General features: G+C 40.6%; 2 protein-coding genes and 1 pseudogene across 10 annotated transcripts in view; all 3 read right to left on the minus strand.

Moving 5' to 3' along the window:
• The window catches only part of AGBL2 (AGBL carboxypeptidase 2), a 32,783-nt gene extending 13,057 nt beyond the window's left edge, over positions 1 to 19,726 (minus strand). Inside the window, exons 1-12 of one of the 7 annotated variants that reach the window (XM_081154622.1) lie at positions 19,686 to 19,726; positions 18,928 to 19,063; positions 18,613 to 18,676; positions 17,434 to 17,568; positions 16,193 to 16,246; positions 15,291 to 15,476; positions 13,238 to 13,345; positions 7,309 to 7,462; positions 5,150 to 5,932; positions 3,312 to 3,468; positions 949 to 1,075; positions 233 to 333 (exon numbers count right to left, since the gene is read on the minus strand). In XM_081154622.1, coding sequence (XP_081010748.1) covers positions 233 to 333; positions 949 to 1,075; positions 3,312 to 3,468; positions 5,150 to 5,932; positions 7,309 to 7,462; positions 13,238 to 13,345; positions 15,291 to 15,476; positions 16,193 to 16,246; positions 17,434 to 17,568; positions 18,613 to 18,676; positions 18,928 to 18,981 — 1,923 coding nt within the window. In that variant the 5' untranslated portion in view covers positions 18,982 to 19,063; positions 19,686 to 19,726. Of the gene's footprint in view, positions 1 to 232; positions 334 to 948; positions 1,076 to 3,311; positions 3,469 to 5,149; positions 5,933 to 7,308; positions 7,463 to 13,237; positions 13,346 to 15,290; positions 15,477 to 16,192; positions 16,247 to 17,433; positions 17,569 to 18,612; positions 18,677 to 18,872; positions 19,064 to 19,236 lie in introns of those variants that run through there. The other 6 variants (XM_081154623.1, XM_081154626.1, XM_081154627.1 and 3 more) reach the window with 6 other exon arrangements.
• LOC308565446 (large ribosomal subunit protein eL15 pseudogene) lies at positions 11,736 to 12,408 on the minus strand (annotated as a pseudogene). Its single transcript has one exon. The product of its transcript is annotated as a large ribosomal subunit protein eL15 pseudogene (transcript).
• A 983-nt stretch (positions 19,727 to 20,709) lies between the features above and the next one.
• Positions 20,710 to 27,576, minus strand: part of FNBP4 (formin binding protein 4) — a 31,705-nt gene continuing 24,838 nt past the window's right edge. For both annotated transcript variants that reach the window (XR_014000000.1, XM_081153750.1), the window contains 2 exons: positions 23,740 to 23,897; positions 20,710 to 21,782 (listed from right to left, as the gene is read on the minus strand). Coding sequence is in view for 1 of the 2 variants with exons in the window: in XM_081153750.1 (XP_081009876.1) it covers positions 21,692 to 21,782; positions 23,740 to 23,897 (249 nt within the window). In the remaining variant the exon portion in view is untranslated. The remainder of the gene's footprint in view (positions 21,783 to 23,739; positions 23,898 to 27,576) is intronic.

Below are 27,576 nucleotides of genomic sequence, written 5' to 3' on the forward strand. Positions count from 1 at the left end.
AGGGAGAGGTGGGTGGGCTGGAGGAAAGGGCCTCTATCTTCTTGGTGAATTGAGGTCTTACCATTTGCTGAGAAAGTGCAGGCTGGGCCTTTCTTATTTTGTTTGATTATAAAAACTCTGGAAAAACATTAAGAGGAAATAAGGATCACCTGAAATCCCACTGAACCGACTTTGGACCATGGGAAACTGATCACAGTGGGAGCATCACCACTTCTTGAAACACTGTGTTTACCTTGGTTCGGTCGGGGTCACAGAAATCCAGGAGGGTGTCACAGACGTGATAGCCTAGGGACTTCAGATCCTCAGTGGTAAAATGAGTGTCTCTTTTATTGCCTGGAAAAAAATCCATAAACATTTCTTATGAAATCTTAATGAGCAAATAAATGCAGATCTAATTTACAAATATGTCATTAAAAACACCACCTCTGATTCTAAAATATTATGCTTTTAGACAGGGCTTCTCTCCTAGTTTTAGTTTGGTTCAGAAGAACCTTTGACAATGAAAAAGTTTACAACCATGATGGCCATAATTATGAAATTATGACTACAGTGATGAAGTTTTACTCTGTGGCAGGAACTGTGCCGAGTGCTTTACATGCACTGTCTCATTAAGCAGTACCTATAACGCAGGTACTCTCACTAACAGTTAAAGGATACTGAGGTTCAAAGAGTTAAGTAACTTACCCAGGATCACACAACTTGTAAATGGAGCTGAAATTCAAACCCAGATCTGCCAGATTCCAGGTCCATAGCAACCACTATGATACACTGCCCCATCAAATATTTTATTTCACACGCATGTTTTGGGTACTCAAATTTGGCATAAGGCACAGACAAGAAAATCCTCTAGGTCAATTCTCTCCCCAACACTAAAAGGGATTTCAACTCCCCAATACTTTGCGTGGCTCCCGGGCCATGGTAGCCTATGATCTACAGAAGTGAGCTCACCCAGGGTGGACCCGCCAAAGGTGGACTCCATGGTGTAGCTGTTCAGGATTCCCATCCGCCACATCACAACTCGTCCCGTTCCTTCTTTGCTCTTTTGGACCTTAAAATTACAACTATGAAAAGAGAACTGGAGAGAAATCCAAATCCTCTGTTAATCATAAACTGGCAAATGTAAGTTACTTAAAACTTATTGATATGATACAAGAATGGTTCCCTTGGGATCTATATATTATTTCCTAAAGCATGTTCCATAAAATACTGATTCTAAGGGTATTACAGAGGTGAACATGAGTACTGTGGTCATGTTCACCAGGGAGATAAAGGGCTAACAAAATTGAACAGGCTTCCTCTGCAGCACCTCTCAGAGTATTTAACATGCTATTGTGGACTGTGACCCTCCAAAGGAGAGGGAGATACTGCTTTTCATTGCCCATGAACCCTTCCTTCTCTTCCCCACCTTCCTGAGAACATTTTGCAGGACTAGGGTTCCTTGAATGCCTGTTTGGGAATGCTGGCTTACTTTGGCATTCAATGCAGTAGCCAGCCTTTCTAAGACTTATTTTCTACTCCTCCCCAGTTTGAACCCTTGGGTCTAGTTGGGTCTATCCTCTGTATGTAATCTGTGTGTGCCTCAGCCCTACAGTCTCTGCCTGGAACTTTCTCGCTCCCTTATGCCAACTTTCTGAGCTCGGAGTTCACTGTCCTCCACTGTCTTTCATGACCACCCAACACTCTCTCTGCTCTTGGAGTCTGTCACATATGCTTGGCACTTATCCCAACCTATTCCGCTTGGCACCTAGCCCATCCTGCTGAAGATGCTTTACAGTTGGGAGCTATCTCACTACCTAGTGGTTTCTAACTTGTGCTCTATAGAATCCAGGGGTTCTACTGAGGAGCCTCGGGGCATTCCTGTCCAAGGACCGAGGGCAGAGGCAGAACGGGCAGGGTTTCAGCCTTCTATCCCTCTTCAATAGTGCAGCTCTGCTTATAATTGTTTTAGATACTGGGTTCTAGATGTGATTTCATTTGAAGAAAGGGATACCTGGAAAAAATAGACAGAAATATTAAAGAAAGGGAAAAAGAAAGGAATGAAGGAAGGAAGGGAAGGAGAGAGGAAGAAAAAGAAAGGCTTTTTCTTTTTTTTTTACAATAAGAGCAGCAGATATAAAATATTTGCCTTAACTATCTTTGTGAGAAAATTTGTACTATCATTTAAATACTTTCCTAAATCCAACCTAATTCCTTCTTTCTAGTGAAAGTTACATTTTGTGGATGTATTTATGATACTGAAAACCAACTTCTAAACCAATGCAGATACTGTGTATGCCCTGCTGTCATGGAGCTGTTATTCAGCCAACTATTAAAACTTGTTTTCATTAGCTCTTTAATATCTTCATTATTTGTGATCTTGTATTACATAAACTTTTCTGTGGAGGCTCATGTAACATTAGCTTTTTTTTTTTTTAAAATATATCTTTATTGATTTCAGAGAGACGAAGGGAGAGGGAGAGATAGATAAGAACATCAATGGTAAGAGTCATCCTGCATGGCACCCCCCGGGGATCGAGCCTGCGACCCGAGCATGTGCTCTGACCCAGAATCGAACCTTGATCTCCTGGATCCTAGGTTGATGCTCAGCAGCTGAGCCATTCCCAGCCAGGCAATATTAGCATTTTGTTTGTCCTTTAATCCCTGCTTCCACTGCAAATCACAGGATAAGGTAACTACTATTAACATGATAGGTAACTTTACTACTAAGAGTCTGAACTTGTGCTCAGGAAAAGCAGCCAGAGCAATTTTTAAAAATCACCTTTACTGAGATATAGCTCATATACCATAAAACCCACACATTTAAAGTACACAATTCAATGGTTTAAGTATATTCACAGAGTTGTCATGTAAGTTTAGAACATTTTCAGTACCCCAAAAGATACCCAGTACCCTTAGCAGTCCCTCCCCCTGCCACCCTGCCTCAGCCCTCGGCAATCACTAAACTACTCTCTGCCTCTATGGCATTGCACAGAATGGAATCATGCAATATGTGGCCTTTTGTGTCTTTTCTTTCACTTAGCATGTTTTGAAGGTTCCTCCACATCCTAATGAAGCAGCAGTCAGTTCTTTTTATTGCCGAACAACATTTCATAGTGTGGACATACTTGTATTTTATTTATCTGTTCATCAGTTGGTGGACACAGAATAATTCTTAAAACCATATCTTTCTAAATTCTTCAAGTCCAAGTTGCTGGGATTAACCCAAGATAATAAAAAGAGATACAAAGTGGCAAATCAAACACTATTCCACGCAGGGAGCAGAGTTCCCTTCTTCCTTCGTCAACGGACAGAAAATTACCTCACGTGCTTACCTTGTCTGGTGCATTTTTGCTTAACATGAAAGGAAAGACTCGCTCATGAAGCCAGTACTTGCGGTCGTTGCTATTACAGCCGTACAGAAAGATGTTGTTCTTACGGCTGTGGCCATGGAAATCACAATACAGGAGAACCTCCCTTTCTTTAAGGAGCCTATCGAGGGGGCAAACAAAGGACTCAGTGGACATCCAAATGCATGGAAATAATAAAGGATTTTTTAGTCTCTTCCTTAAGTATGTCTGTTGATACCTTGCCTTCTAAGAAAATTTCAACCCCTGTGGCCTTTCGAGGACCCTATGATGTGCAAAGGGGCAGTGGGTAGGCCTTGTGTGAGTTGACAAGGAAGCAGAGAAAATCTACTGAAAGAAAGTCCACCCTGGTGCAGACATGTGGAAAGAGGGGGAGAGGTAGAGAGGCTGTAACTGCAGGGATAAAAAAGACAGAACCAAAGAAAGCCTTGGGGCCTCACTTTCCAGAGCTGGTTCCTATAAGGCTCAGATCTTCCTGGTCTCCTGATCACCCAGGACACTTACTCAGTCTTCCAGCTGAGGTCACCTTCCTCATAATGATGGCAGGATGAAGAGTAAGATAGCAACGGGTCCACACGTTAAGTGTGCTGGGCTCTATGCTAAACAGACTACATGGGTAATCTCATGTAATCCTCACAGTAACCACCCAAGGCAGGTGGTGTTGTTATCCCCATTCTACAGGTAAGAAAGCTGAAGCATAGAGGTCAAGGTCCAAGGTCACAGGACCAGCCAATAATTAAACTGCGTCTCCAGCTCAGGCTTATCTGATTCCCAAACCTACGCTCTTAACCATTTTGTTACCAGCCCAACACTGCTCGGCCTTTCCCAGGGAGGGTTAGAAGGTGCGCACTCACACATTCTTATGTGCTGCAGTGTCATTTCCAGTGACACAGACGCTTCTCTGAGCTGGGTGCGATAGCATCATAGCCTTCCACTGCTTTTATGTAAGGCTTGACAAATGCTGATTTACTACTCTCTCTTCATGACAGGCAATATAAGATGGTAATAAGAAACTCAGACGCTGGCCGAGCCAGCGTGGCTCAGTGGTTGAGCATCGACCTAGGATCCAGGAGATCGAGGTTCGATTCCTGGTCAGGGCGCATGCCCAGGTTGTGGGCTTAATCCCCAGTCGGGGGTGTGCAGGAGGCAGCCGATCAATGATGACTCTCTCATCATTGATGTTTCTATCTCTCTCTCCTCCTCCCCTCTCTTCCTCTCTCTGAAACCAATAAAGATATATTAAAAAAAAAGAAAGAAACTCAGATGCTGGAACCAGGGTGCCTGTGTGTAAACATCTACTCAGTTACTTACTAGGTAGGCTAGGCTGAATGACCTTGAGCAAATTACTTAACCTTTCTGGGCCTTAATTTCCTTATCATATAAAAAATGGGGCTGTTGATTGTGCCTACCCCATGGCTCATACGTGTAAAGCACTGAGAATACTGCCTGTCATCTCATAGAAAACTAGTACTATAATTGGTACATACTATTATTATTACACAAGTCCCATTGTGAAGACCTATGAACTCCTCTGACTTCTGACCTTTTTCATTCAATCATTTCACTTCTAAGTGAAACACCTCTGGCTGAAATGTTGCATGTCCAGTTTCAACCCAAAGATAAGACCTGATTTAAAAGTTTAAAAATGAACAATCCCGTATGACTACAAAGAGAATGGTAAGGACTATCTCTAAAGCCATTTCCAATTCCTGCAACATTAGAGGAGACCTCAATGCCTCCTCCAGGCCCCAGCATTAGATAGTGCTCACAGCAACCAGAGAAAGTTCAACAGACGAGGGGCTCACCTCTTGACCATGACCCTGGTGTGCCAGATGCAAGGGAAAGAGTCCTTCAGAATGGTTTTATAATGCCTGTTCAAGTCCCTTCCAGCCAGTGAACACCGGTAATTCCCCACAATGACTCCATCTGGATTTAACATGGGAACCACTTTGAAGACAAAGATATCCCTGAGGAGCTCGGCATCTGGGGAGCTGCTAAGAATGAAGTCCAAAAAGCCTTTCATGATCCAGGAGCCATTGCTTTCCCCGGGGTGGACCCTGGCGCTCAAGACCACGGCTTTCTTTGCAGCAGCCTCCTGAGGGGTCCGGGATGGGTTGGTGATGGTGAGCAGGTAGACGGTGTTTCCTGCTAGGCTCCTGCATAAAGTTCGGAGCTTGCAGAACTGAGATTGGACGGGGTTGTTTGCCACCGACAGGAGGTAGCACTGCAAATCTGTGTATGTATACGGGTAGAAGTGTGCAAAGAAGCAAGTGTCTTGGTCATGTGGAAACTGAATGGTCCACGTGAGACAGTAAAAGGGCTGCTGCCCATCGTCCACGTTGTTCTTGTAGTACTGGATTTCATTTCCTTCTCTTCTCCAGCCAATGCTGTGGGTGTCGGCATCCAGTTGGGAGTACATGAGTGGCTTCATCCCTATGGTATAAAGGCTCTTGGGTTTTAGCAGGTTGACAATGGTGAAGCGATAGGTGGCATCTTTTCTGGTGTTCTGAACGCGAAAATAAAACCACTGAGTGTGTTTGTTTGTGTAGAGGTCAGTTCGCAAGGTGAGTTCATACTCATAGGTATCTCTGCAATGAAGATATAGAATATCTCTGTAACACCTCCCTCAAAAAGCTAATCTGAAAAAACATTGTTTTTCCCTGGTAAAAAGAGACCTTATTACAATAGAAAGCCTGCTACATCAAACATTTATTTTCTAATTTACCTACTGCTCCAATTCTTATATTAGGCTAACAGGAACTTGGGGAAAGAAAGTGTATTTAGGGTGGGGCAGAAGATTCTCAACATTCACATGCCACACAGGATGTGCTGGGCGTGCTGAGCCCCTTGATATCTCTAGAGCAGCCAGTAGCAGTTTCCAACCACTTCAGTCCATTTCTCTGAAACACACTGAACGGCAGTGAAGCCGGAGCCCTCTGCTGACTGTGCCTACATCCTGGACATCACCAGCATGGACCAGGCCCGTAAGCTTCCCGTGATATTTTTATCTCTGATCATTAACTGTTTGAAGATAAGAGGGCTTTGCTGGAATGCACGTACCTTATTGAAAAGAAATAGGACTAACTTGCAGAAGAGAAAATATAAATGCCAAAAACATGAACAGATATTCATCCACATGCATCATGAAAGAAATACAGATTAAAATAGGATGTGGTTTTTCCCCTCCATCTCACCAACACCTCAACATTGGGAAACTGGCACTCTCATACACTGTTAATGGGAACTGAAGTCACACTGGGGGGCAATATGGCAAAAACTAGCAATTCTTAGTGTTTAGACCCTCTGACCTACCAATTTTATATCAGAATTTATTCCATAACACCACAAATACTTAAAAATATATATGCACAAGGCTGTGAATTCTGTTCATTCATTTAACAAAAAATTGTAAATATCTTAATTTCTCCTCTGTTGGGAGCAGGTTAAATAAGCTGTGGCATATCCACTCAATAGAATACTATGAAATACTGAAAAATAAGAGGATGTATTTGTGCTATTGTCATAGAAAAACATTTAAAATGTATTAAGTGGCAAAAAACAATTTGCAAAACAGTATATACACCATTATCCTATTTTTAAAAATATATATTTGTGTGTATTACACACACAGAAAGAAAAAAATTAATGCATATACATCAAACTGTTATCAATTGCTGCACATGGGAGGCATGATTATAGGACTCAATTTTATGCTATGTATTTTTATTAATACAAACTTTAAATGAGCACTAATTTCTTTTATAAGCAGGAAAAAACCATTTAGATAAATTTTTATTCTGGGGAAAAATATGAGCTAAAATCATTCCATTTCTTATCATCCTCACAACCATTTCCCTTCACCTCTCTCTTTCAGAAACACTCCTGACCCCCAACGTAGTCCTTGAAAACACTTCTCAGTCTCTTTAATCACAATCCCTCTGGGTGAACCCGCTTTGTTACTCACACTCTGACAGCTTTCTGCAGATTCCCACTCTCGAACCTGGATTCAAACAGGAGAGTGTTATCTTCTGGCCCTTGCAGTGTGACAGCGAGTTCCTTGATAATTCCCCGCTTGCCCCCCACTCTGGAACTGGTGAAATAGGAGCCTTTGGTGGGCACTGAGGATGAGACAGACGTATTTAGCCACATTCCTCTCAGAACCCATCATCAGGCAATATTCATTGTGCCCCTCCCTCTGTGTGTTTAGCAGTGCTGCTCTAGGTTAACAACAATAAATATTCACATTTGCAGTTGTCCATGCTGGAACTTTTCATTTTAAAGTGTATTTCTTTGCCTGGCCGGGCGTGGCTCAGTGGTTGAGCGTCAAGCTAGGATCCAGGCGATCGGGGTTCGATTCCCGGTCAGGGAACATGCCCGGGTTGTGGGCTTGATCAATGACTCTCTCATCATTGATGTTTCTATCTCTCTCTCTCTCCCTCTCCTTTCCTCTCTCTCTTAAATCAATAAAGATATATTTTTAAAAAAAAGTGTATTTCTTTGAAGGCCTGTTGAGAGCACTTCCTTTTGCTACAGGCTACCCTTGTCAGCCCAGGTACTGCTTGCGCCGCCCATTTGAATCCTAATTTAAAAGGATGTTGGTAAAAGATAATATTCTAAATGGAGCATCTGAAAACATCTGCAATCTTATTTAAAAACACAAAACAAATAGCACCTATTTATTAATTTAAAAAAGATGAAAGGAGCCCTGGCCAGTCTAGCTTAGTGGTTAGAGTGTCAGCCTACAGACTGAAGGGTCCCAGGTTTGATTCTGGCCAAGGGCACATGCCTCGGGTGCAGGCTCGATCCTGGCTCAGGTCACGGCGCGTGTGGGAGGCAACCAATCTCTCACATTGGTGTTTCTCTCTCTCTCTCCCCACCTTCCACTATCTTTGAAAAGCAATGGAAAAAATATCCTTGGGAGAGGATTTAAAAAAAAAAAGATGAAAGGAAAAACAAAACAGAGAAAATGTAGTACACTCCCTAACATTTATTGGTATAATGTTTCCACATTTAAATATAACAAAAATGTAAGTTTGAGAAGAATTGGCATGGGTGAATGCCCCTGATAAAGGAACCAAAACATCATAGTTATTAGTGAGAAGAAAGATTACAATTGAAATTTTAATTTTAAAAATGAAAATAAACAAAAAATTATAAAATTTATTTTATCTTATTTAACAAAATTTATATTATAATCACAACCTCTTTCTAATACTTGGAATAATAAAGCCTCAATTGTTAATTTTTTTGGTGGGGCTGCAATTTTTCAGACAAATTCAGTGAGAGCCACATGACAACCCTGAGTCCGGGCTTCATAGTGTTAGGGTGCCACAGTTTCCCCCAAGGACTTCTCTGTGTTTCACAGTATTCTCATTTTTGTGTCTAGAAGAACCTATTTTTCCCATTTTTTGTTGATTTTCTTTTTCATAGTTAACTGATAACCCATTTCTAGGTTCTCATTTGTCAGTTGCTTTGCAAGTGATTCAAGCAATTCTCTAACATTCATCAACTTCACAAAATCCTGCATCTCTTGTTAAGAATCATAATTTCACTTTGCAATTAGTTTTTACTTCATTTGCATATTATCAGATGATAACGATATCCACCCATCAGCAAGTGGCTGACATCATCAAAGATGCTGACCTTGGAGCATTAAACACACAGTCATATGTGTGGGGCCTGACTATGTTAGTAGCCAGTTCATTAGTAAATACAGTCACATTATGATGACTTTTGCTCCTATGCAACCATGTCATTGTGGACACTTTATAATAAACACTTGGATAAGTGAGAGCGAAGGAGAAATCAGGCATGTTTGTGGGTGAAAGAAGACAACAAGCACAGAGGAAGGAGCAGAAGCGGCAGCCAAGAGTCTGTGTCATCCAAGTAAAAGCTGGGGACCCACATGGTTCAGTCTCTTCATGAAACCAGCCAGAGTAGCAACCAGATGCCATTAATGTAGAAATTTCAGTATTTTCTCGAGTCTCTTAGGTAACATTAAAGATCCAATTCATAGCCCACAGTAACATTTCTCAAAAAACAAAACCAATTTCCTCTGCAATATTCTCATAGCATGTAGTTGCTGGGGAGCCCCTAAACTGACATACTCCCCAATTCCCTCTGGAGCCCCATCTTCTCAGTTTTCTGCTTCTTTATTCCTCCAATTAGGTGGGCTCAATTCTCCTTGATGAATCCAAAGGACAAGATCAAGGCTGCGGCCACAACAGTGTGTTAACAGGACAGCAATTCACAAGAGCTGCCATATCAGGAGGAAGTGCTCTTGGCCCCGGGGTTCCCTCCTGGGAAGATACGCAGAAGTATCTCTGACCGGAACAGATGAAGCAATGTGGATTCTCAGTCATCTGCTTTACTGAAAATGACTCCAATCCTGTAAAAGAGGCTTGTAATCCCAAGAGTTTCTCGAGGTTGTAGGAATAGCACATCTATTATTTGTAACCTGAGTCTACCCACTTACAATCACATACTGTTTTAATATTCCCAAACTCATCGGACATTCCACAGGTGGAGCTAGGTAGACTGTGAATTGCTCTACCTCATTTACTTCACTTACAGCTCTCTCCACCGTATTGTTAACAGGAGCACCCCTATCAAGGCAACTGGGGGTGGAGAGTGCGCAGTCCCATCTCAGCTGGGTCCTCGGGAGTCACTGCCCAGGGTATTCTTCCAGTTAAGGGCTGTAAACACACTGCCCTCCCTTCCATGTCTGGTGGTTTCTCCAAAAGCCTCCCCTCATGTCACTTCTTTAACACATTCTATTTCTACTAACTAAACTTAGTACAGATTCCTCTTCTAATAAAATAGGGTCCCTGCCCGGCCGGGCGTGGCTCAGTGGTTGAGCATCGACCTAGGATCCAGGCGATCAGGGTTCGATTCCGGGTCAGAGCACATACCCGGGTTGCGGGCTGCAGCCGATCAATGACTCTCCTTTCATCATTGATGTTTCTATCTCTCTCTCTCCCTCTCCTTTCCTCTATGAAATCAATAAAGATATATTAAAAAAAAAAATAGGGTTCCTTTCTGATTATTATCTAGCAGAGATTGATTTTCAAATTAGGAGAATATTTTTTTTGCTTTCTATTACTATTTGTTTTTTTAAGCGAAAGCAAGTTTATTGAAGGAGACACAAAAGCTCCTGCTGCAGTGAGAGGGGTCCTGCAGAGAACTCCTTTTAAGAAGTTGTAATGAGCACCCGATGACTTTTGGTGAGAACACGGGATGCCCTTGTTGGCAGCTTCCTTACCTTCCCGTGTCCCTCCCTATTACTAACTTGGGATCCTGGCATTATTAATTCAAAACTTTCCTTGGGAAAGTTCATACTACATTTCTTGGCTCATTGCTCTTTAACATTACCTTTCCTTTTGGTCTTAAATGTTGTTTTGTTACTACCCGCTCCACATCCTCCCCAGCACTTGTTATTGTCTCTATTTTCATTACAGCCATTTTGGTGGGTGTAAAGTTGACCCATTCTTTCCATAAATACCCTTTATCAAGTTGAGAGAATCCTCTTCTAGTCCTGGCTTTCTGAATATTATCATGAAAGGCTGGATTTTCTCAGATGCTTTTTCCGCACTGGGATGGTTGTTTTTCCCTTGTTCTACTGATGTGGTTCTACTAATTTTCTTTTGGTGAACCACCCTTGCACTCCTGGGACAGACCCCCTTTGGTCTTGGTGTAAAATCCTTTTAACATGCTGTTGGTTTGGTTTGCTGGCATTTTGTTGAAAATTTTTGGATTTATGTTCATGAGAAATATTGATCTATAGTTTTCTTCATGTCTTTGTCTGGCTTCAGTATCAGGATGATATTGGCTTACCAAACAGAATTGATAAATGTTGCCCTCTCCTCCTCTGTTTTCAAAGTTTATAAGGAATTAGTACTATTTCATCTTTAAGTGTTTGAAACAGTTCAAGCAAACCCTGTCAAGCCATCTGGGCCAGGGATTTCTTTATGGGAAGATTTCAAATTACTAATTCAATTTCTTTGTTATAATCTATTCAGACTTCTAATTTCTTCCTGAGTCAGTTTTGGTAATCTGTGTCTTTCTAGCAATTGTTCCTGTTCAGCTACGCTAATTTGTTGGCTAGTTGTTACTAGCACTACCTTGTAGTTCTGTTGATTTCTGTAGAGTTGATGTTTATGTTCCCTTTCACTGCTGATTTTGATTTTGATTATGTCTCCTCTCATTTTTTCTTGTTTGGGCTATTTTGTCAATTTTGTTTATCTTCCAGAGAACCAACTTTTGGGTTGAAATTTTCTATTATTTTCTGATTTCTGTTTCACCTATTTCATTATCTTTATCGATTCCTTCCTTCTGCTTGCTTTGGATTTATTTTGCTCTGATTTTTCTAATTTATTAAGGTGGATGCCTGGGTACTTGATTTCAGATCTTTCTTCCTTTCTCTTTTTTTTGACTGTCCTAAATTGCTTATTAGGTATGAATTTTACAAACATTACTCATATTAGTGGTAACAGTAGAGCTAGAGTATTGAGCCTTCTCCAAGCTGCATAGGGAGAACCATCAATGGTGTAGTGGAACCTGTGGCCCTTTCTAAGGCCATGGCTCTTACAGCCTATGGATGTCAGCCCTTGCTTCTTCTTGAGCTTGTGGACTGGTTTGGTGATCCACTGGGTGTCAGGATTCCTTGTGACAGACTTATGGAATGGGTCAATGAGGATAATCTTGAGGAATTTGTATGTGGAATCTTCACCAACCCAGTAAGAATTCAGGACTCCTGGAGCCCCACAGTGGCATCCAGCTTGCTCCTCAGTGAAGCCTTTGGACAAACTTTACCTGTTTAACACCATGATAGACAGACTTGCAATAGGTCACACCCATAGGAACAGGGTGTTTGCAGCCCTACAGTGCACATGAATTGGATACATGACATAACCTTGCTTGGCTTTGTATTAGTCTGCTGCGCTTTGTCAGGCCCGGCGGGTGGGGGGGCCTGTAGAGTGCAGAGAGCTGGCAGTACTGCTAACAGCGCGGCCTGAGAAGAAAGCTGCTTCCTCCACAGCTCCTGGAAGTACTTGTAAGCGCCCATCTTGGCTTTCCTGGTGGCTGTGGGCACACGGAAAAGAAGAGATTTTCTCCCACAATCCCTTCTGGGCTCCTCCTCTTCCTTTCAAATATATGTGTTTAAAGCCATGATTTTACCTTGTTGTGCTTTATCTGCATCCCATAAATTTTGTATATTGTTTTATTTTCACTCCAAAATAGTGGTGTCTTTAACTTACCGGTTACTTAGAAATGCGTTGCTCAACTTCCAAATATCTATGGATTTCTCAAACGTCATTCTGTTGTGGTCAGAGAATTTACTTTGCATCATTTCAGTCCTTTTAAATGGCAGGTATTCAGACTTACTTTACAACCTAGCATATGGTGTATACTGGAGAATCCACCACGTGCCCGTGAAGAGAACGTGCATTTTGGTGCTGTTGTTGGGTACAGTGCTCTGTATATTTTTATAAAAGACATGGCTTCTGCCCCTAGGAAGCCTTCACCCAGGAAACCACACAGTCAGTGACAGTCATACACACTCACTATAAAGTGCTCACCAAAGCTCAAGTAGGAGGTGGGGAAAGAAGAACAAGTCCCCCAAAGAGCCAACATCTGGGTTTCAGGAAGAGGGGTAACAAGGGAGGGGCTGTAAAAGGGACCTGGAACTATTATGAAAAAGGTGCTATCATTTTAAAAAAAGATTGAAAATTTAAAGCTGATTGGCCATGAATATCAGGGCTCCCATTCAGGTTGGTTTGGAAAAGACAATCTATCACTGAACTATGGATTTTAAAAATCACATTTATTACAGAAAACATGTATGACCTTGTCATGATTGATTCATTACTCACTGTTCAGTACAATGACAATACCTGAATCTAACTGATAGACAACTGTGCCTTTTTCCTCTCCTACAATTTCTGGTAGCTTTTCATTTCCTGTAGGCTGGTAAAAATATTCTGGTTGAGGTGGGACTCCCTCTGAAAGAAGACATTTAAAAAGTACAAAATAAGAATTAATATAAAAAGCACTTTATCAGAACCTAAGTTTCTAGTTTGTTTATAAGTTGTCTTGCTTCTTTCCATAAGACTATGAGGAGACTTTTAACAAAAAACATAGACTTGAAATAGAAGACTTAAAAGCAAGCCGGAAAGGTCAGTGTAGTTGCTGCACTAACTCTTCAAAATTTGGCCCTGAGCTTCCCTTTAAAATCAGAAAAATATGATCAGTCACATACTTTTTATGACCACAGAGGAACAAGTCTATCAGTTGTTTGAGAGGAAACAAGGCCTTTCCATCGACATTAAATTCTAAAAGGTTTCTCGTATGGAATTTGGGCAATTTCTCAACATCATTTTAAGTACAGTCATCATGGATGAAAGCCAAGGGCGTATAAAGACACAACTCAGGAAAAGACAATGCTGCCTTCTTTTCTTGAAGGTGACAGGGAATGATGAGGCTTGGACACTTCAGCTTTTTAAAACCATTTAATGGTTTAGAGGATTACAATGTCCCTCTTTTCATTTCCCTGTTGGAACTGAGTCTAACATCCTCATAGGGATTACCTTAGTCTATTTTACATAGAGAATGACAAAATCCTACTGTTTGGCCAGATCGACTTGGACGTTTATCTAAAACTTGTACAGGACAGGAACAGATGAACTTAGGACTTCTCAACTACTGTGCCAATTCAAAATGCTCCCCCCCCCGATGTTTCCAACAACCAAAGAGCAGTTGTGTGCCCAGGTAAGACACGAAGCCCATCCCTGTATTTCAGTGCCACCTCATCTTTCATGCTCAGAGCTCCATGGAAGCCCAAACACGACGTGCTCTTCTGCCCCCTCTAACTGGGACACTTTCCTTTGACCCTCTCAGCTGGATTACTCCTAACTTCTCCTTCACAACTCAGCTGATGTTTCAACTCCTTTTGGAAACCCTCACTGATCTTCCAGGCTGAGGTCAAGTGTTCCCAAAGGGACCAAGCTCTACGCAACTGCCTGGTTATACCTTTAACTTCCCCAATAGCCTGTGGGCTCTGGATGTCTCCATCCTGTTCATCACCGTCTCTCTAACACTAAGCACCGTACTTAGCATATGGTAGATGCTTAATAAATATTTATTGAATGAATAATATATGTTGTTTATCCAGCAGTCTAAAGCAGAGACATGATGTCTAAGTGTCCCACCAATTAGAAAAGTCCCCACTTTTTAGTGCAATCCACTTCTGAAAACACTTCATAAAATGAGTGAAGATTATATTTGCACCAATAGCTCAAAGATATGACCAGTAATGTTATAAAAAATGTCTCTACCATTCCCATAAAGACTCCAATAGCCCAGCTGGTGTAGCTCAGTTGGTTGGGCATTATCCTACACACCAAGAAGTCAGGGGTTTGCACTTGATTCCTGGTCAGGGCACATGACCTGGTTGTGGGACAAGGGGGAGGCAGCTGATCGATGTTTCTCCCTCATTGATGTTTCTATCTCTCTCTCTCCCTTCCTCTCTTTTAAAAACATTTTAAAAAAACTCCAATAAACTCAAAATATAATTTAAAACAATAAAAACTATGCTCTGACATATATGGTATGCATCAACTATACCAAGGCTGGTAAAAATACAACTTTTATAAAACTCAACTAAGCACATTAGTACTGAGATGGGAATAACCTAGAAAACAGATTTAAGTATGAAGATATTTCACCTCTAGCAAGGTATCCTCCATTCCAATAAACTAACAAACGTTCTAGTTTACCATTAGTGTAACTTTTGACTCTGCTGAGTGTATCAGTTTCCCAGAGCTCAGGCGTTCTGGGCGAGATAACAGATGTTGAATCTGTCCCGCCTGCACTTCAGCAGTAGGACTTAACACTATGAGGCTTCACAATAAGGTCAGGACAGCAAGACCACGACACGAGTCACATTACCAATATGATGGATGTTTTCCTTGATGACCTCACATTCTATGGGCCATCTTGGAGCCTGCAGTGGCTCGCTGCCAGAGAAAAAGGCAAAGAGATTGCGGGGTTCTTGAAGACGTGGGTTTGCGTCACCAAACTCATCATAAAGAAGCTGTCTGCTCTTGAGAAGTGGTGAGCTCAGCATAAAGGAACCTGCCAAAGAGCAAGGGAATGAATGAATGGCTTCTTTTTCGGCCGTGGGAACTTTCCTGCACTATGACCACTAAGTAACTGTAAATGCTGTGTTAACATAAGGGCACAGATGTGCAATCCTAGGCCATGTTTCTCCTCAAGGAGACTTAGTCCAGGATGGTAGTATTGAGATGATAAAAATAAAATTAAAATTTGACACAGTCTATTAAATATTTGAATGTAAAGTTTTAAGAGTAAATTAGAAGAAACTTTTCCTTTTTTTAAGTCAGAGTTAATGGGTCTAAGATGTTTCAACAGTGGGTTGCAAATGAATGAAAAGTTACTTAATGTGTTTTATTACTTTTGTTTAGAGTGAGGCAGGAGAGGGCACTTTTAATTCACCCATTAGCATTTTAGAAAAATATCCACAAAACTTTATTAAAAACAATCTGCAAATTAAATTTCAAGTTTGTAATATAACCATTCAAAGGACAGAGAGGCTTCCAAAACAGGGTGAGATGGTCAGGACAGAGGGGAGCTCTTGGGAAACAGAGAATGAGAAAAAAAGGGAGGGAAAGAAAGGCTTTCAGGGGGAAAGAAGGGAAAGAAAATGGGAAGACTGAGAAGACTGAAAATGACAGGGGAAGGAGAGGCTGAAGGCTCCTGAGTGTGGTGCTCCATAGCTCGGGGGGAGAGCAGGGGTGAAGACAGGTTCTGGTCTGAGGGACATGAAATACCTCTGCTCACAGCTTCTGTCTGTCTGTGCACAGCTGAAGGGAGACAGGTGGGCCCTAGAAGAGGGAAGAGGAGGCACAGTGTCTCAGTGACCTCTGTCTCTTTTTTTCTGCCGTTTCCCCTCCCCCTCTCCCCCCGCCCTGCCCCCCTTCGGGGCCCAGTATTTCTATTTCTAAACCTTTTCCCCACTGTTTCACTGGGGGGGGGGGGGGAGGGCAATAAACATTTAAAAATACGGTAAAGCTGTTCAATGTCATAAAGAAATGTAAATCAAAATGACAAGCAGATGACCGTTTTTTATATGTTTGCACACTCATCCTGGCAAAGGTGTAAGTAAACACGCACTCTCAGACACTGCTGGCAAGAAGGCAAACTGGTGCAAGCATTCTGGAAAGCAGTCTAGCAGCATCTAGGATGATTTAAATTCACATTCTCTTGATCTAAGAATCCCACTGCTAAGAATTTACCTTATAGATTTTCTCAAAAAAGTTTGTCAAAATACATATACAAAGATGCTCACTGCAAATAAAAAAAGAACAATGCTGTGTGGAAAATGCATTGAGAAGAAAATCATGGAACAAGAGAAGCAGCTGGGAGACCAATTATGAGGCTGTTTTAACAGTGAGAAATGATGGTAGCTTGGGCTGGGGACAGGGAGGGTATGGAGTAAAGACAAGTAAATTGATGTTTGCTTGAATATGTATTGAGGGAGATATTCAACTGAATTCCTGCCCTTGGAATCTAGAAGAAACCTGCAGAATACCTGTAAAAAATTATTTTTGCTTAAGCTACCTGAAATTGGTTTCCACCACTCTTATGCAAAGAGCCTTAACAAATATAGGGTGTCCCAAAAAAATGTATACACACTTTAACAGCCGATAGCTCAATTTTGAAAATGAAATGTATTTGAAGAAATACTGCCTTTATAATTATTCAAAGTATATGTATACATTTTTTGGGACACCCTATATATTCATCAAACCTGTGTGAAAAGTCAATGTTTTACTCTTGACCAAAGTCTTGACAAAGTTTCCAACAATTCGGGGGAAGATGACCCAGAATGTATGTACTGTAATTTAAACCTACGATCCAAAGCAGATCTAAAGAGAACAGTTTTGAGTGATGTCAGAAACAGTGGCCAAGGCTGCTCGTCTCCTACATTAGGCCATGTTCTCCTGAATACCTAGAGCTGCTGCTCAAGGCAGTGAGGGTTCTGAGGTCATACACACTGATTCTTACTCACTTAGAAGCTTCTCCTTTTGCAGAGGGTCTGGTAGCATATCATCTCTTTCCCCAAAAGAGCCACTCAACACAAATCGGGGATTATTCTTCCAAACATGCTGGTGCGTAGCAGAGTTTGGTAAACTGCCTCTCTGAGCTAAGAAAAGGTAGTTTAATTAAAGGTGCTGGAAAGCTAGCTCACTACCTCTAACATCTAGGTCCATGCCCAAACCATTACTACCAAACCCCCACTACCACAGGTCTTAACAATGAATACCCCTCATTTTCCAAAGGGCTTTCACATTCCAATTTACTTGAGTTAAACATAATTTTCTCCATTTTACAGTGAAGAGAAGACTTGAGAGGCAGCGTGGTATAGTGGAAAGAGAAAGGGCTTGGGAGGCAGGAAGACCTGGTAGCTATAAAAGTGGCTAAGAGAGTCACAGCCAAGTGAAGGCTGGCACTCAGAGTGGGAGGGGAGCCCTGAGGCCCAAAGCTGCTTTGTCCTGAGGGCTCTGCTGAATCTGGCAAAGAGGAAATTTAGTTTTCAACAACGTAGTAATCACTTAAAAAATGAAATAGTTAAGAAAGTTTAACGAGGTTGATAGAAATAAAATCAATATAAACCCTTAATTTTATTTCTAAATACCAGGAACAAAGTTAGAAAATCAAAATTTAAAAAGAAACCACTATAATAGCATAAAAAATGTAGTTCTATGAAAAATTATAAACCTTTATTGGGAGAAATCAAGGAAGACCTAAATAAGTGGAGAATTAGACTATATTCATAGATTGGAGAACCCAGTATTGGCAAATTCTGTTCTTGTGAAATCAGATTCTACACATTCAGTGCAATCCCAATAATTTTTTTAAATATCACAAGCCAATTCTAAAATTACATAAAAAGGCAAGAATAGCCAAGACACTTTTGAAGAACAAGATTAGAGGATATGTCTTTTCAGGTATCAAAATTGTATTAACAAAAGGAAATAAAAATACCTCTCGCCACAATCCAGCATATTGAAATTTTAAGGAGAAAAAAAAAAGAGACTTTTAATGCCATATAGTAAAGTTAACAAAGGGTGGAATTAGTGTAAGGGTAGACAGATAATGGGGAAAGGAATACTTTACACTAATAGTGCTGAAAAAATTTACTTCATGAACCCAGGAAAGGTGATGCTAGATAAGAACAAGACATTACCTTTAAAGTAGCCATAGTACTGGAGGTGGTGGTACATAAAGACTTCATAGGGATCAGGATGAGTCTGTGAAAGGAAAGGCCATGGCAATCAGGACAGTGCTCTCAAATAATACTGAACTCTTAACAAAGGGTACGCAAGCATTGTTGCAGAGGACGGTATACCGAGGACTTCTGTAAACAAACCCAGTGGGACATTCACACAAATCATTCTGTGTTGGGGATCAAGGTGTCCAGCTAGAAAAGGTGCCACCAGAATATACCTTCTGGTGTAGCACTGGATTTCGGGGGAGTTCCTGGAGAGGGGTGTGCACCGACCTCCTGCTTTAGCTCTGTTTCCAGGGCTGGGAACACGTTGCTTCTGTACGGCATACTGAAGATCAGTCAGTCACAGAGGCATCCAGCCACAACCCGTGCCCGACTTCCAAAAGGGCAGATGACTACACAGCAGCAGCTAAAAACCCACAACAGGACGTGTGAAAAACCTGCCGATATCTCACTCCCGCCCTTTGCTTCCGCAGCGCCCACGCGACTTTAGGAAATCCTGCCACATCGCTCCCTCTTCCCCCACAGCTCAGCCGCTGCTCGGGCACACGGGGTCGCGGCGGGCCGAGGCCGGAGGCGCACCTGAGGCACGAGGGGGGGCGCCGGGCCTTCCGGCCTGCTCCGCCCGAGGCCCCGGCGCCCTCGCAGGCCCCATGCTGCGCTCCCCCAGCAGGAGGCAGCCCACCACCAGGACGCCGCAAGAAAGCGAAAAAGACGAGGAGGAACTGTCTCGGGGTAGTTGGAAAAAAGGGTGAGAGGCCCGGAGAGTGGGCTCTGAGAACGAAATTCAGGAGTTCAGGGCTCCCGGTCCGGGGGAAGGCGGTGAAGGGCAGGTCCCCGAAGGGTGGGGGTCGGGGTGGTTTTCTAGGAGGGCAGAGGGAAGGGTGCAACCGCCTGCGCTCCGCCCGGCCCGGGCTCAGGGGTGGGCGCAGCGCCTGCGGCGGCAGAAAGGGCTGGGCGAGGCGGGAGGCGGGAGGCCACGCCGCAGCAGGTAGACCCAGCGCGCGGGGCAGACCGCGAACCACGCTCACCCGCCACCGCTTTCCGCGAGGGCCCCGGTAGCCTAGCAACCGCGAAACGGAAGCGGGAGGGCGGGGCGGCCGAGCGCTTCCGGGGAGCGAGGCTTCGCCTCTCAAGGGAAGGTTGTTGCGCCCCGCTGCCGGGCAATCAGTGGCAATCGGGTTGATCAATACAAAGCCTGTAGTCCTAAGCACACCCCAAACTTCTTTGCTGTGCCTTAGCTTTAGGTAACAACTACTTCTCAAAGGGTGCTGCTCAGGTCACCGTGTATTCTCTCCACCTCACCGCTAGAATTGAAAAATTTCTTTCTACAATGAAAACAAATACAAAAAACAAAATGAAATTAAACCCACAGACTTTGTCAGATTTTTAAAAATGCTCCACTTTGGTAGGATAGTGACAATGGCAATGATGCTCTGTAGAAATTCCTACAGGTCTGGCATACTGTTAAAGCAAAAGCTTTAACAGCAGACAGCCTCTATTTCCAGAAATTTGCTTTATGCAATTACAAGAAAAATAATTTACATACAAAATGGTCACCCAATACTTGCATAATGGTAAATCCAACACACTAGCATACATGACAGTAAATAGGTAACATTTTTAAATTATGTGCATATACATATGCCAAAATATAATTCAAACTATTGTCTTTGACTTTATAGGCCTATAACCATATGTATTACTTTTATAATCAGAGGGGAGGGGAAAGCACCTTTGTTTTCAAAATGTTAACCACATTACATTATTTCCAAGATTTCAGTAGGTCAAACATTAGCTAATATTACAGAGTGCAAGCTCCAAAATTGGACACACAGCACCTTCTGGTACTAGAAGTGTTTTTCTAACCCTGCCCCTGTCCCCTCACCCCCCCAACTAAAAATCCTGCTGCTCTTTTTGAGAGCTATTCTTTCATATTTGCACATGCCTTTTACCATATTTGAATAGATAAAATGATTAATAGTGACTTAAAATAAGTCTTGGTTACATAATCATGGAGTAAAAGGTTTAGGAGAGCAAAAAGACAATCAGAAGTATAAAAAAAGCTTTATTAGTGCATATATACAAATTTACAAGGTCAGAAACTGGAGAAATACAAACAGCTTTAAAACACAATTTGCCTTTTCTTCAGTTTAAAGTGACTTTTACCTGATTGTGATACAATAGAAAATACAGAACAGTAAACTGCTTTTTAAATACTGGAATTTTATGGAAAATACGTTCACACATAGAGGGAATTGAATTTTGGAATAAGGTAAGACAATGGAGACACATCCACACACACAGTCGCTCTTGTTACATTTACTGCCACAGATGTAAGGGAAAATTCTTAAAATCAAAGACATGAACACTTGCTGCTGCCGTTTGTACTGAAATTTAAGTATTTCATCTAGTGTATGAAATGACAGCTATCAATTCTAGAATGTGTGAGATAGAATACTTTTAGAGTGTGGCCATCTGTCAGCGCAAGGTGAACAACTTGATACACCCTAGCACTCCAGGGGTGGCAGACTAGAGGAAGAGGTCAGAAAGAGATTCTGATAATCCCAGTTATGCAAGGTAGAATACAGAGCTGCCTTCTTAATTGCACTTGTTCTGGAGTAGATGAGAGAGGGAGAGCGAGCGAGCCACACTAGGAACACTTAATGAGCCTCTAGCAGGCAGGAAAATCCATCACTTTCTGTCAGTGTCTTCTACAGAGGTGTCATACTCATGAGCCACATGTTCTAGACTGATGAGGTTAATGTACCTAACATGCTGAATTTGTCATGTGAGAATAAAGGCAGCCAGGTCAAAGCATTCAGTCACCTCACCTTTCAGCAAAATAGAAAAAAATCATTTCACAAATGTGAGAACTTTATACGTGTATGTTCTTGCCCAGGAAATTCATATGCTCTCCCTCATAACATTTATAGTTTATTGACAACAGTAAAACAGGTTAAGACTATGGACTGAACACACACACACACACACACACACACAAACACACTAAAAAAATTTTAATAATAAAAAAAAATTATGTGTTTGGGGCCATTTTCCTTCGCTTCAGTCTTGCTCGCCAATCCTCAGGAAGGGCTTCAAAATTAGCATTTCTCTCTGCCATGCCACTGTGAAAACATACAAATTACTTCACCAGAAAGAAAAAGAATGAAACTCTTCATATCCTAGCAAATAAAAACTTCTAACTGAAATGGGAAATCTGACCTATCACATCTACTATGTTCATGAAAACGCTTCAAGTTTCTCAGCTAATTCTTTATCAAATTCCTTCAGATGGGTCAATGAAAGACATACACACTTTATATAGTTTTATGTATATGTAAGCACACGCTTATTTTTATATACCTTCAGCAACCATTAAAGCCACACTGAAGGAATAAAACATTCTTATAAAACTTTTTCTTGGCCCCTATTAGTTATAATTCTTTAAGGAAGATATATTTAACATTCAATATACCATCAGGGACCTTTAGATCTAATGTTTCTGAAGTTCTCTTTTGATCAGTTCTAAATATTTGTAAAGACTGATATCTCATAGCTTATTCAGCCATCAACTAAATAATTTAAAGCTCAGATTCTATCTTGCAATTATCAGAATGGGTGCACTGGACTCTCTTATAAATCTAAAAAGAATCTAAGATAAATTACAGGATCATTGTGATTTCCTCCCATCATCTTAAATAGTTTGCTATTTCATCTTATAGGAATTAATCATTATTCAATTCCCAGCAATACTAAAAGACTAAAATAATAAAAAAACTGAACAATGGAATTGCCTACGAGGATGATGCAAAACTGAAATAAATTGTCATTAATACCATCCCTCAGTTTTATGATTATGTTGCCCAAAACAGTGCATCACCTTTCAAGGAAGTAAAAAAATGAAGTTTGGAGACAACATCTGCATAGTCTTTTTTTGTCTTTACAAATATAAAATGAATGCAGAGAGAAAGATAGTAGCACTGTAGGTTTAACTTCATCACCCAGGATTTTGTAACAAGAACTTGGACCACCTCATTTTCCTAAAAGGACATGTGACAACAATCTTCCCGGTTTATAATGCTGCATACTAAAATTTGATAGGGTTCTCAGGTGGACAAATGCTGATTGGTATGTAGTGACTGGAGAGAAACAGATATTTTAGAAACAAAAAAATTCACTGGAATGACCACTCCAATTGGTGTTTATGTACCTAAAAATAAAAATGTTTTGGATTATGAAGCAAATGGCTATCTTCTCCCAAATGTTTTCTTTTTTTAAATGAGTACAAAAAAGTATGATACTGTTTTTAACATTACAATTTTGTTGTTTCCAAATGTTTTCACAAATACTGTGTTTATGGATGTTGCCAAGTGCAAGAATGAGAAGTAATGATAAGCTAGACCTATTAGAGAAAAATTTGAAATTTGGCATCACTACTTATGAGATGAGTATGGTCCAGATTATATATGACAATGTTGCTCATTTCAGTATGTATACCTTCAAAACCAGGAAAATAAAGAAAATTTGGGTTAGCTATGTTTAAATTCTTTTTCTAAAAAATATCTTTATTGATTTCAGAGAGAGGGAGAGGGAGAAAGAGAGAAACATCAGTGATGAGAGTCATTGATCAGCTGCCTCCTGCACGCCCCAACTATGGATTGAGGCCGCAACCCGGGCATGTGCCCTGACCGGGGATCGAGCTGCAATCTCCTGGATCCTAGGTCAATGCTCAACTGCTGAGCCATGTCCAGCCGGGCATGTTTAAATTCTTACTAAAATTTCTAATGAAGCTTTCTCCCTTTCCCTTTATTTTTACTTCTGTAAATTATATGTAAAGTAAATTCTAAAAAGTATATAAAAGGGTCTATTGGATCTAGAAGTAAATGGTAATGACTATTTTTCCTGGTATGCTTAGTGTTACAAAGACAGTCTTTTGCCTAAGATGAGCAATTGGTGGGAGAAAGTATTACAACTCTGATAGTTTGGGTTTTGAAAAAAGGCCAAGCCATAATTTTGCAGATAAGTAAATGTTTCTAAGAATTAACTACAACCACCCCCCATCTGTGGTCTCTTTTCTTTTACCTGACCAGCTGCTGCTGTTTCCACTCTTCAATTCGCTTCTGTGTGGTTGATTCCCGATCCTCTTCACTGGAACTAGAGTTCTCCTCTTCATCTAACTCACGCTGGATACTCTGCCACTTCTTTACTAGAGATGGCATTTTGGTTTTACTCTTCTTCGCCTGTAACAAAGGTTAAAGGTTCAGAAGGAATATACTACATAAAATAAGGGAATGAGTCCTCCACATGACATCAGGACCTTTTCCTAATGCTAAGGAATAAACAAACTTTAAAACCAAAAGAACAGCAACACAAAATAAATGCGATTCTAAGTTCTTGTTGCCAAAAATTTTTACCAACTATAAACCTAACGCTTGGTTAAAAACCTAAAAACTGTGTATGTAGTTATTTTATGAAATCAGGTCAGAAAAATTTCCTTTAGCCTTATTCTATGGTCAGAATTATGGTGTTCCCCTTTACAAATTTTAAACAGATGCAGTGTTAACATCAAATGAAAAATAAAGCTGAGAAACAAATGACCAACTTTTCTGGAAAGAGCAACCAAGTCAATGGCAACTATTAAATATGAAAAAAGCAAGGAGACATATCAAAATATGAATGATGACATTAGTTCTAAGAGGGTATTATAAATTTTTATTTTTCTTCTTTTGGCTTACTTTCCTTTCTAAACTGTCTATAATAAACATGTACTTTTGTAGTAAAGAAAAATACTTGTGATATTTGCAAAAGCAGAACCAAATATCCAATATGGCTTGCTCCATCACTACCGTTAGACTTTTCTGATCAATGGCACTCTAGCAAAGAGGCCTTCCTTCACTGCCGTATCTGAAATAGCACTACCTTCCAAAGACTACTTCTGTCCTCTTACTCTATTTTTTTTCACTGCATTTTAAAACGCTGAACATATATTTGCTTATCTGTCTCCCCAATTCTATTCCTAGTTCTCCCCTGGTAGGCCAGAAGAGAAGCTCCACAAAAGCAGGGATTGTATTTGTTTGATTTACTACCAAATCCCAAGCTCCTAGGGAGAATGCCTGATAAGTAGTATGCATTCAAAATATACTTGTTGACATGTGTGATTAGTTATGTGAAATTAGAGAGCCACTGTATTAGAAGTTGATAAAAATCAATGTGGATCCCTGTGGTTTTGAAGAGGAGCAAGGGCTGTGTGTTGAAGACCTGCCTGACAAGATTACAATCTAAGCATGACATGCACTCAAGTGGTAGGTGTGATTGCATGCTATTCTCTTGTGAGGGCTGGATATGGGATCCAGGCTGTTTTTCCTACCTGCATTTGACACATTTCTTAAGTCCCAAAGATCTGAGAAAATAAAAATACTTTTTAGCCTTTAAAAAAAATCACTTAGCTCCCTGATCCATACCCTAATTTGACTGTCATTGAGAGTTCTTAACTTTTTGAACAAAGGGATGCCATCTATGATGCTTAGACCTTCAGCTCCACATAGGTTCCCACATTCCGTCATTTCACCTGTGGTACAACCTGACCAACTGCATCCACACCCTTCCAGCAAACACAGCCCATTCTGGGTTAGCATGGAACCAACGGAGTAAAAAGTAACATGGATTAATAATGGTTGCATGTGCATACAGGGCTCACTGGGGTATAACCTCTCCCTGAACATTGGCAAATGGGATAAAAAATCCCACAGATCTCGGTGGAGGCACTGTGATTTCATTTTGACTCCTATAAGGTTCCATGAGTTTTTAGCTTGATTCCTATCTGTTATGAGAAAGTAAGTTTTATTTTAGAAGTATTGTCTATCACATGTTAAACCATGAATCCCAAGCTGCACTGGCCGTTTAAACACATTTCTAACAGGGAACACTGCAGTCAGAGGACTAAAGATTAAATGGCTAGAATGCCTTCTTTTCCAGTTTGTTTTCTATTAAGCTGCACACAAAACTCTTCAGCAAAAAGACTGAAAATACACATTGTCTCAAATATTCTTAAACATTAGAGACATTAAGTATGCATTTTATATTCTTTAAAAATGGCTTGTAACAACAAAAAGATGGGTCATTTGTTTACAGTTATCAGGTATGTAAGATTATATACTGACTTAGAATTCTGGGTTTTCAAAACTATTTCTAATAAGATTATAAAAGCATGACTGGCTAAAAAATTACTTATTGAATGAACAGAGGAGAAAGCAGTTAATTACCTCTCTTGGAGGACTGGAGGAAGAATGCCAAGGAAGATTTCATGAAAAAAATGATTCATTGTTAACCATTACCACCCCAATAAATTCAATGAAGAGGGGGGGAAAAAGATATGATTTCTGAGTAATGGTCGGTCTATCATTTAGTTGTGTAAAGAATGAACATAAGTGGGACTCATGGACAAAGTGAAGACATGGAGCTGCCAAACAGTATGTTGGCTCAGAACTGTATATGCTATGGTAAATAGTTTGACAACAGTCTATTCAAGACACTCTCCTAATTGTCACTGTTGATATGTATATTTACTTCATTTTTAGATAATTTCTAGAACCATGGTACCAACTTGGACAAGTGGTACAATCCCGATATATCTTGTCTATTTTGTGTGAACTCAAAACTCACCCAGGAAGGTTCCTTGAACCATTATAAAGGCAAATGATTTTGCCTTGTTGACCCTGACCCATGGGGAAACAGATTATTTACAGTTCAGGCAGACAACAGAACATCAACACTGGGAAATAATGCTATTGGGAAAGGTGTCAGACTATGGCCCTCTATAAAAATCAATAAAAATATATTATAAAAAAAAAGAATGGTACGAATTTTAGTGGTACATTTGCTTGTATTTTTGCACAACCCCTTCCCCAATGCGGTTGGGATAAAGTGACCAAATTCTCAGTTCCCTCCCTTAGGAGGGAAGAAAAAGAGCGGAATGTATGTACTTCTAAAACGAATACACTATAATAAAAAAAAAAAGTGGAACATATAAAATGTTCTGGCCTGTCTGTTACTGCCTGAGGAACTGGTTTCTAAGTATTGCCTGACTTGGAGCTCAGGCAGGAATGGTGACTTTTCACGTAGAAAACATAAAGTTCTCTGGTAAAGATAAATACATGGACAAACACAAAAACCAGTATTGTGATTTTAGTTTGTAATTCTAATTTTTATCCTACAGAATCTAAAAGATAAAAGCATAAAAAATTATAAATCTATGTTAACAAATTAACAAGTACACAGTATATAAATATGTAATTTGTAACACCAACAATGTAATGGAGTGGGGTGCAGCTGTAGAGTTTTTGCCTGCAATTAAATGCATTAGTTTAAAATGAACTGTTATAACTTTAGTATACTCTATGAAATTCCCATAGTAAACACAAATATAGAATGTACATAAAGGAAATGAGAAGGGAATCAAAATATGTCACTGAAAAAAATTGACTAAACACAAAAGGCAGTAAGGGAGGAAACAAGGTACAAAAAAAGCTCTAAGACATACACAAAACAAGTAACAAAACGGCAATATTAAGTCCTTACCTATCAGTAATTACTGAAATTAAATTAGTAAATTACTAGCCAGAAGACAAATACTGGCAGAAAGGATTAAAGAAAACAGAACCCAACAGATGATGTCTATAAGAAAGCCACTTTAGCCCGGCCAGACGTGGCTCAGCGGTTGAGTGTCGACCTAGGATCCAGGCGATTGGGGTTCGATTCCCAGTCAGGGCACATGCCTGCCTGGGTTGCGGGCTTGATCAATGACCTTCTCATCATTGATGTTTCTATCTCTCTCTCTGAAATCAATAAAGGTATATTAAAAAAAAAAAAAAGCCACTTTACATCTAAGGACACACACAGCTTTAAAGTGAAAGGACATAA

This window comes from Miniopterus schreibersii (assembly GCF_964146895.1).
Source record: "Miniopterus schreibersii genome assembly, chromosome: 12".
Taxonomy (NCBI): domain Eukaryota; kingdom Metazoa; phylum Chordata; class Mammalia; order Chiroptera; family Miniopteridae; genus Miniopterus; species Miniopterus schreibersii.